Here is a 10,234-nt window from a genome sequence, read left to right on the forward strand (position 1 = left end):
AGCATCTCACCACGCCCCTTATCCCTCCCCCTAGTTTCTGCAAGCTCTGCAAAAAAGGTGCCCAGTGAATTCTTGACGTAAGAGAAACACACAGCCTCTCTGGAAGCTACCTAACTGGCTAGCTATAGCGTACGAAAACTGCAGCAAGCTTCAAGCAACTATTTTACCAGCCTCAGCTGAGCCTTGAAGGAACACACCTCATGCAGTCATGGGTGAGCTCTTGTAACTAGTACAAGCTAGCTACATGATGTGTACATGGGGGTAGCTCATAAGTGGCTGGGCAAGCTTGTGGTTTGTTTTTGTAGACTAGTGGTGTGTGTGTTGTGTATAACAGTCTCTCCATTGTATTCATTTGGTGCTATCAAAGAACGTGTGTATGTACCCAGAGCTAGAGAATTTGTGCTTTTAATCGTGTATCCTCAAGTGTATAATTTATAGTCATTAATACCCATACACGTACCCACGCACACACCACACACTTTTCTGGGCTCATCAATTTACTATAAGTGTTTTCATATGTGTGAGGTTTCTCAGCCCTTTCTCCTTTTTTAGTAGGATCTTGTGAGCTAGCTGTAAGGTTGTGCTAGCTGTGTGTATGTGCCTACCACTTTTTAACACTCAAACATGCGGATATAATAATACCTTCACGCCTTGTTGAGCAGAAAATCCCCAAGTGTGATTACTATACTAAACTGTGCGTATCATTGTACACCTGTATGTATGTACCAGTGTATGTATACTAGTTGTGTGGGTGAGAATGTTCTTCTTTTCCTCAATTCCTATCACTTTTCAAAGCCCTTGTGGTTTACTGATCTTACAATCCATCAGCTGCCATTAACTGATAAACTAAACACTGATAATGATCTAGATAATGTCATCCATCCCTATAATATTTCTGTACTTTATTATGACGGTTGTTAGTTATTATCACACAGGCTAGCTTGTATTCACCATGACAACTGAATTCCCTTCACTTGTTGAACAATTTCCCCTTGCCAATATTATGGTCACTTTGCCAACCACTTAAGTGCTCGCAAGTGACCAACCATTTTACCCTAACTAGGCCAATAAAACCCACTCCTTATAACTTCCTTAATTATCACATTTGTGTATTAAACACTTACTAAGCCAATTGACAAATGAATTAGTCCCATCTATTATAATAGACAACATTGTAAGTGTCATCGTCTATAGATTATTATGTTCGTATCCGTACTTTTCAATCAAAAGCTTCTAAATACACAAACATGGTGTAGTTTCAGTATGCCTCTCTATTCGAGTGTGTGTGTGTGTGTGTACACCATAGAGACTGTGCATGTACTGTTGTTTACTGCTGTCAGAGCATGCTTAGTCGATAAATCAACAACTTGTGTTTTTGTAGCAGCTTTACTAAAATGTACAACTGTCTATTTTACACTGCCAGAGTGTCTAGCACTTACAGTGCATTTATATAGTGTGTATACAGTGTGGGAGGCGGTTATATCTGTTAAGTTGTGTCAGTTTGTCAGTGTGTCGCTATTGCTTTAGCTCAGAGGAGGTACGACATGAGTACCTCGATTAGGCTTGGTCACTGTTGCATGTGACTATATCAATTTTAGCCTGATCGAGGTACTTGTCAGACCTCCTCTGTTGTTTTACCGTGTCATTAAACTGTACCTTATGATTTACTCACTAATTATGTGTGCATATTTTGCATAGCTCCAATGAGCATCACATTGTTTGTCCTATTAAGCAGGCTGCCATGATACTACTCTACGTATCTTGCGCTGTTGTTGATTTATATTGTATACGTTTCTTCACATGCTGTTAAGAGTGGATAACAAAAACATATCATGTTTGCAAATCATGTTGAAAGATATTCGTGTTAAAACAACTGTGTAGCTTTGTAGTCGCTAATCGACTAAGCTAAAATACCGTATAGCAGGTGTATTTTGAGGGTATAAATGTTTGTGAGTTTCGCTGATCAAGCATATCGTATATCTTCTAATTTATTGGACACTTTTCTGGGCAATTGTCGTTGTTCTAATACAGCGGACACTCTGGTGCTTTAATTATCCGGACAATACCTTAAAAAGTTGAGATACATTCCAAGCAACCTATAGTTTATAGCCGGCCAGCAAGAGTTCTGCAAGTTAGTTTTAGATAGCTATCTAAAATTATTCAGTCGCACACTGTTCTAATAAACTTAGCTAGCTCGCATGCAGCTGCTTGCTTGTTTGGACGCTCTATAAAGATCTGTTCCAATTATACCCGGACAATTTGCTTTCCGATAAATTTAAATAAAGTATACGGCATACTGCGAACATTTATACCAACGAATTTAATATGGCATGCATGCATGCTGCAAAAGGCTCCTATTCCACGAACATTAAATCCGCGAAAGCCTTTCTAAAGGCATTTCTGCATTTATACCCTTGAAATAATTATACGATGGTAGCCGTGCTGATGTAATGAAGTCTTGCTAGTGTCGTTACTGCTAACCTGTATATACTGATTTAACAAACTATGAATAGACCAGCATTTGATCGTTGTAACATCATGCAGGCATGATTTGTGTCATAATTACATGTATGTCAGGAATGCGTTTAGACCCAATGACTGCCTGCTCTCTGGCTTCTACTATGTTAGGCCTGCTGCTGCTTGGATCATCTCCCGGCCTATGCTTCTGTCACCTGTGCATTTATTGCTAAGGGCCCTAGCAATTGCCTAACTTGCAACAGTGAACTTTGTGCATATCTTCAAAGTATATCTATTGATCTGGTATGGTAACCTGTTGTTGTGGAAATGCCTGTGGATTGATTGAATGAGATCTTAGCTGCTATAGAAAATAGAAACCATGTTTGCTTTTATCGTCACTATGACAAAATCCCTTCATCTTTCAGTCAGTGTACACACAGTCAATCCCACTGCTCAGATTCCTGCATCATACTAATACGTACCAAATAGATTTCCAACTTTTACGTGGCAACTTCCCTGGGTATTTTCCTGCGTGCATACCTCCTCTCTGACATAGTTCCTTCATCTCTCTCTACACTTTTCTGATTTCTGTCTCACACCGTCAGACTGTTGTGATTTCTATATTACACTTAGTGCCGATACCTTTGTTCCACTGGAATTCCCTAGGTATTTCCCTCTTTGCCGTTATATCATGGACAAACTGATCTCACATATTTAAGTACATTAAATGATTTCATCAACCTTTCACATACCCCACCCCAGGAAGTCACTAATGCTTGCAGTTGCTAGTCTAATAGGGCATTTACCGTATTAGTGCATATATATACATGCTGCAAAAAGGCTGCTATTCTGCAAAAAATAAGTCCGGTCTTTCCGCGAAAGTTTGTTCCTTCAAAATAATTATACCCGCTGTACGTACGGTATCCACTTGCTCTACCATTAGACATTCAGTATCTGAAAAAGACTATCATGTGGTGAATTTTTATAGCTTAGATTCCGACTCCAGTAATAATACATTCACGTATAAACTATTTCATCATACATAATAATATAGGTGCTTTCATAGTATTGAGATTGCCAGCTCATATGTCATTACTCATTCGCATGATACACAAACTGACAAAGCCTTTGAATAGAAGCTTCCTCCCAATAGTATTTCATTGGTCACTTTTCTCATAGTTTTTGAGATTCAATGTATGAGCTGTACATAACAGTTTGGTTTAATATACGCCCCTACTGTGTGACCAAGAGTATACATAAACAGTATGTGTAATACTACTACAGGTGGTGTCCTTACTACATGGTGATGGATGTTGTTTCGTCAATGAACAATATCTATTCCCAACATTATTTGTAATCTTTTTTAAGTATTTTAGGGATTGCATACCAATTTGTATTACACTAAAAAATAAATTCAATCACTTTACTTTAATATTTAATAAGGTGTGTTACTTCTAAATTTGTATGGTGTGTTTTAGCCCCTATGCTGTATCTCACTCTAGCACTTGCTCATGCTATTACCCCTACCCCCTGTGCTGTACAGCTAGTTACGTATCTCAATCAGCATGTGTGTGTGTATAGCAGGGAGGGTTGGTAACGTGGGTGTGTGTGTGTGTGTGTGTGTGTGTGTGTGTGTGTGTGTGTGTGTGTGTGTGTGTGTGTGTGTGTGTGTGTGTGTACATGCGGGTATGTGGGTTTGTGTGTGTGTGTGTGTGCATCTGTGCGTGTGTGTGTGTGTGTGTGTGTGTGCATCTGTGCGTGCGTGCGTGCGTGTGGATGTATGCAAGTGTGTGTGTGTGTGTTCATGACAGACCTCCCACATTGCTACCCTCCTCCCCCCACAGCCGCAGAGTTAGAGAGAGTTCACGGTTTCCACAAGGTCAACAATGTCAAGGTGAGTGGGTGACAGCTGTTGGTAGAGTAAACACTGGCCACTGTTTGTGAGGATGATGGTTTCAGTGTGTGGGCCACCAGCAACCATCACATGTGCTGTGTGCAGTACATGTACAGCCAAGCACACATGTGTACATGTACAGCCAAGCATACATGTGAAGTACATGTACAGCCAAGCATACAGTGCATGTACAGTGAAGCCTGGTCACCATTGCAGTGGGGCTGTAATAGAGAGGTGGTCTGCTAACACAGGTCCAAACACAGAATGGTGGCTATTTAATCCTCAATGTCACTCGATTCAGCACACACATTTGCCTCTTTTAAGTATTTACAGTGGCCCTCCCACACATACTCTATTCTGCCCTGAGGTTCACACCTACTCTATTCTGCGTTTGCATCACTTCGTGGTTCAACTGCACTTCTGCACTTCACTTTTGCAGTTTCAGTTCAAATGTGATATCAATAATCATGTGCTATATTATTATTTTAGTACAGCCATGAGCCTATAATTAAAAGCCAGCTGTGAAGAACAGTGGATCAGTGTTTATGGACTAGCTATACAAAACAATGCTGCTAGAGTCTATTTGTGTTGAGTTCAACGCTTCATAATGTTGTCATAACTTCGTCATACTTCACTAAAATTCCAAGTTTAATGTACCATTGGATTCCTTGTTAAAAAGCGCTTCTATCTATATGCTGTAGAGCTGGTAAGCTTCAACCAGCTAAAAGTTAGCATTTTCTATGTTGAAGTCCCTGGCATACTAGTACCATAAACCATAGAAGCCATAATTGACCACATAATTATAACTTCCGAGGCCAAACTCAACGCAAATAGAGTTTAGCTAGAGAGCACATGTACCAAAATTATACTCTTGCCAGTTTCTTGTGATCGATGTAAACTGCAGAAGCGTGAAATGAACCGCAACTGCAGAATGAAGGGTGTGTACCTCAGGGCCACTGTAATACTAGGCATAAGAGTGATAGTCTATAACTTGTGCATAGAGTCATTACTGTGTTTGCACTGGCATGCATATGCTTTAGTTTGTAAGGGCGCTGTGTACACTGTATGTATTACAGTTACTACGCACGCACGCACGCACGCACGCACACACACACACGCACGCACGCACACACACACACACACACACACACACACACACACACACACACACACACACACACACACACAGGCTCGTGAGTTGCTTCAGCCCTACCTCAGTACTGATGGCTACTACCTCCTGCGTCCCTCTTCGGACAGTAAGGGAGGTGTCCTCTGCACCATATGTGTCACGTGAGTCAACAATGGATGCCTAAACAACAAGCACTGCTGTAGCTACGCTGTAGCTGTATATATACTGGAGCTAAGTAGTTTCTAAATGTCTGAGATTTTGCTTTAGACTCATTTTCTGTGTGCCAGACTGTAACTGTTATAGTGAACTTACACCCACCCCCACCACCCACACACACACACACACACACACACACAGGAACAAGTCCAAGCTGATGAACTATCGTCTGGTGCAGGACCCCTCCACAAAACGGTTCTACATTCATAGCCACACCTCTTTCCCTGCTATCAGTCTCCTGTTGGGTCATTATCAGTCCACTGCCATCAACGCTGAGGCCAAGACACGCCTTCTTTATCCAGTGGGGGTTCCCCGGCAAGACACACCCACTTCCGAGGGTGAGGACGCATACGTTGTCATGGAGAGGCGTGAGTTGTATAGCAACAGGCGATAATTTATTGTCACTCAACAAATTATCACTTTCAATGTTTGGATATTTTAGCTCGTTTTCGGAAGTTTTTAATAAGTTAGTGTGTAACATAGCTAGTGTTTGCATAGCTAATTCCTGTATACATTGCGTACATACATTGTGTGCATGACCCATGCCTTACGAGAATTGATGCAATGCACAACTTTGTAAGCCCCTAAATTATCCTTAAGGGCCTGTTTTGCATACATGGGCAACTACAGTAGTAAGATCTAGGTGTGGTCGTGAGGTCAATAGTTATTTTTACAAATTAATAATTATTTGTCACCGTACGTCATTCTAGGTGCTACTGCACTCAGCACTAGGTCAGCAAAAGATCAGAGAAGCCTCTAATTTTTGTTGCTATTATATTTCACAACGTCCTCAATTAATACATGTAGTCTTTGTCATAATTATTATAGCTTGGGGAATATCCCCATAATCTCCCCGGGTATAATTACAACATGTTTGTGTATCCTTCCGATGATCACCCGTTATCTGTGGCCTGATTTTAGACGTTTGTTATGTGTGGAATTTCATCAAGTCAATTGATTTAATTTTGTCCTTGCTCATGCTGCACTTATAGCACACAACACACACACGCCCACACCACACACACACACACAGAGACTACTCTCTCCCCGACTAGAAAAAGCATATCCAACAGTAACAGCAACAGAAACAGCAGCTCTGATAATGAGATACAGGGACTGCATAACTTCCTACCAAAGTCAGAGGTAGGTACAGTAACAGAACTAACACCACCCCCTCACACACACACACACACACACACACACACACACACACACACACACACACACACACACACACACATTCAGTGGGATAATGGCCATTGTAATGTACATCAGAACTATGAATAGGTCAATAGTAGCAGGCATAATAATCATAATAATTAACAAAAACACTTCCATTTAATGATCGTGTGCCACACCCGGACGTGCATTGACTTCCAATAACTGTACGAAATAGTATTGCACAGAGCAATCGGCACTACTCCCTCAGCACATGATTATAGCCAATAGTTAATGAGTCTACGTAGGTATATAATGATGCCTAATTAAGTAGCTGTAATCCCCCTACTGACCTCTGTCAGTATGCTGACCTCTGTGAGTGTCTCTCATTACCCTACCTACAGCTCAGTGCAGTCATGTCTCCATACGTGGGTCACAGTGGCTACTATCTACTGAGACCCAGTGCTACCTCTGCAGGTCAACTCACTCTCGCCGTAAGGTATGCAGGTGGCCTCTTATCTACATGATTGTATAATACCCATCAATGATTACAAAATTGAAATTGAATCTCATGCACTTCTTAAATTGCATAAAGAAAATATGGTTTCTAAAAGAGTTGCCCCCTTGTCATAGCAGTTTTCAGCAGCACCGTGTTTGAATAGGTGTGACTAAATATGCTATGACGTTTGTTTGCGTAGCATTGAAAATCAAAATTGAAAACGGTTCGTAATTACGATTCCTTTTAATTACATCATTGGCAATTATCTCAAACCGCCCCCCCCCCCACACACACACACACACACACACACACACACACACACACACACACACACACACACACACACACACACACACACACACACACAGCCACACTGACCAAGTGCTCAACTTTAAGATCAACTGTGAGAAGGGCCAATACTTCATCTCTCCTAAGAAACGTTTCAAGAGTGTACAGGAACTGATCACCTTCTACCACAGTCATGGAATACGCTCCAAGAAGGCAGGCAATAGTCACATACTCTTAGTACACCCGATCCCTGTCGATCCGGCCATGGAGAAACACTATCAGGAAATCAGAGAACAGAAAGGTATACTGTGCATACTGTACATACTGTACAGTGATGTGACCAGAGAATTTTCAAAATGGTACATGGCTATCTAAAACAGAAAAATTATCTTGTAAACTAGGCCTTAGAGGTCTAAGGGCTTTTCTGGAGCCCCTGAGCAAGATAGAGGTGGTTAGTAGCCACTGACCAGTGTGGGCACATACTGTACCTAATGTAGCTGGTATACTGTCTGTATAATTATGAGTATGTGTATAGCTTTGAGTGCCTGTAACTTAGATTTTGGGTTATCCAATTTTAAAAATTAATCGATATTCCGTATCATGTGAACACATCCACACATAATGATACCCAATGGATGCATTTTGAAAGCTCCCTTAACTGCTGTATTGCTGTATGTAACCAACTGCTTTCAGTTCAAAATTGGAATTGCATTTTCGTCAAACATGAAAGTTTTAGGCCAGATCTAATAATATCATTATGCCATAAATAGATACATGTGTCAATAATATAATCTTTATCTTCTGGGTCGTCGCCCAGTTTCCGTGAAACTTGATAAAACTAGACAGACAATCATAATCCGAGTTGCATTGCTCAATTAATTTGCTAAATTAGTATCAATGGACAGCAATTTCTACCCCCCCCCCACACACACACACATGTACTCACCCCCACCCCCATACATTCACACACACACACACACCCACAGTTGCGGCGAGGCAGGCAGAGCCACCTGCATCCACGGCCTTGCTCCCTGGTTGGTCAGAGCATTGGCACAACGGTTACAACAAAACTTATTACTACAATGGTGAAACTGGACAATCACTTTGGGAAAAACCATTGGCCCCGCCCACACAACAATCCCCACCCCCTGTCCTGGAGAAAGGTTCTAGCCGATCGTCAATGAGAGACCGCCCACTCCCTATTGTGCCTGGTGGTGTGGGTGGTGTGAGGCGTGTGAATGGTGAGGGGAGTGAGGACAGCAACACGATTGGTCGACGTTCTTCCCTCGCTAAGAAATACAGTCGCAAACAAATGCCCATACCATCTACACCATCAGGATCGCAGACACTCCCTCATCGGAAGAAATCCTCAGGTATATCCGATCGAGAACTCCCTCCGTTACCCCCCAAGGAAGAAACGCCTCCACCTAAACGAACTATGCCCCCACTACCCCCCAAAGAGTCTAGTGATGTTCGGGGGGAGTCCTCTGCCCCGGGGATTGCTTCTAGACCCCCCATGCCCATCCCTGGCAGTCGATCATCTCAAGATTTGCAGCAAAAATCGATCCCAGCCTTGCCTCGGAAGGAAGACACTCGAGGGGGGATGAGATCTCCTAAACCAATACCACCTCTGCCCCCCTCTAAGACGGTCGTACAGAATGGACACCCTCCCCTCCCCCCTAAAGCAGACCAACCAATGCCTCCCCTCCCACCAAAAGCAGATGAGCCTCTACCAGTGCATTTACAGCCACCTCAACAAAGACCGAAACGCAAGAAAGTTATTGAATATGAAGACATCGTTCCGTTGCGTCAGCCTAGCCCAAAAGCTCCTCCTAAAAAAGTTCCACCTCCTTTACCGGAAAAAGACTTGGAAGCAGCGACAAGTGGCCCGCCCCCTCCACCCCCACCCCCGGCAATAGGTGCCCCACCCCCTCCTCCACTTCCTCCCATGGCCCCACCCTCTCCGAGTCCAGCACAACTGCCAAAGTTACGAGCAGCTACTATGAATACACCTTCTCCTCAGAGTAGCCCTGGTAGTTCCGGACGTCCCTTCAATGCAGGTGATCTTGCCTCGCAGAGGCACATGCTCAAGAAACGGGAGTCTCTTCCGGAGGAAGGAAAGAAGGAAGAGCTGTCAGGGTTCGCTAGTTTGTTTGCTAGCGCTATCGACACTCGACGAAAAGCCATCGAAGATTCTGATAGTGAGAGTGACTTTGATGATGTTGAAGATGACGATGACTGGGATGATTGATGGACGCATGGACAAACTATTAAATTATTGTAATTAATCACCATTTTTATTGTTTCAGCACTCACTCACTACATTGGGTTTTATCAATTGTACCACTACATGTACATGCCGTATTAGACTTCAATTGCGTTATAACCCTTCAGAGGAATTCATGCATAAAATGTATGTCACTATTATTTTATGCACTATTCTTATTATTTTATTCTGTATAGAACTACGCAATAGTTTGTGTCCCACTTCCAAAAATAATGTTCTGATAATTCTAAGTTGTTTGGGGTTAGGCAAACCTTTATAAAAGCGAAAACTCGGCCTGGGGTCATGTGTTTTCATGACATCATACAA

General features: G+C 42.4%; 1 protein-coding gene across 2 annotated transcripts; it reads left to right on the forward strand.

Annotated features, from left to right (window-relative positions):
* The first annotated feature begins 55 nt into the window (after positions 1-55).
* LOC135346353 (uncharacterized) lies at positions 56-10,158 on the forward strand. Of its 2 annotated transcripts, none has more exons than XM_064543944.1 (8): positions 56-212; positions 4,302-4,351; positions 5,541-5,641; positions 5,838-6,064; positions 6,730-6,839; positions 7,259-7,353; positions 7,722-7,942; positions 8,628-10,158. In XM_064543944.1, exons 1-8 carry the CDS (start codon positions 209-211, stop codon positions 9,890-9,892), a joined length of 2,073 nt encoding a protein of 690 aa, XP_064400014.1. In that variant the 5' UTR covers positions 56-208; the 3' UTR covers positions 9,893-10,158. The 2 variants fall into 2 exon arrangements, with proteins under 2 accessions (XP_064400014.1, XP_064400015.1); XM_064543945.1 differs by having other exon boundaries at positions 5,838-6,034.
* The last annotated feature ends 76 nt before the right edge of the window (positions 10,159-10,234 follow it).

The sequence above is a fragment of the Halichondria panicea genome, chromosome 13, assembly GCF_963675165.1.
Source record: "Halichondria panicea chromosome 13, odHalPani1.1, whole genome shotgun sequence".
NCBI lineage: Eukaryota > Metazoa > Porifera > Demospongiae > Suberitida > Halichondriidae > Halichondria > Halichondria panicea.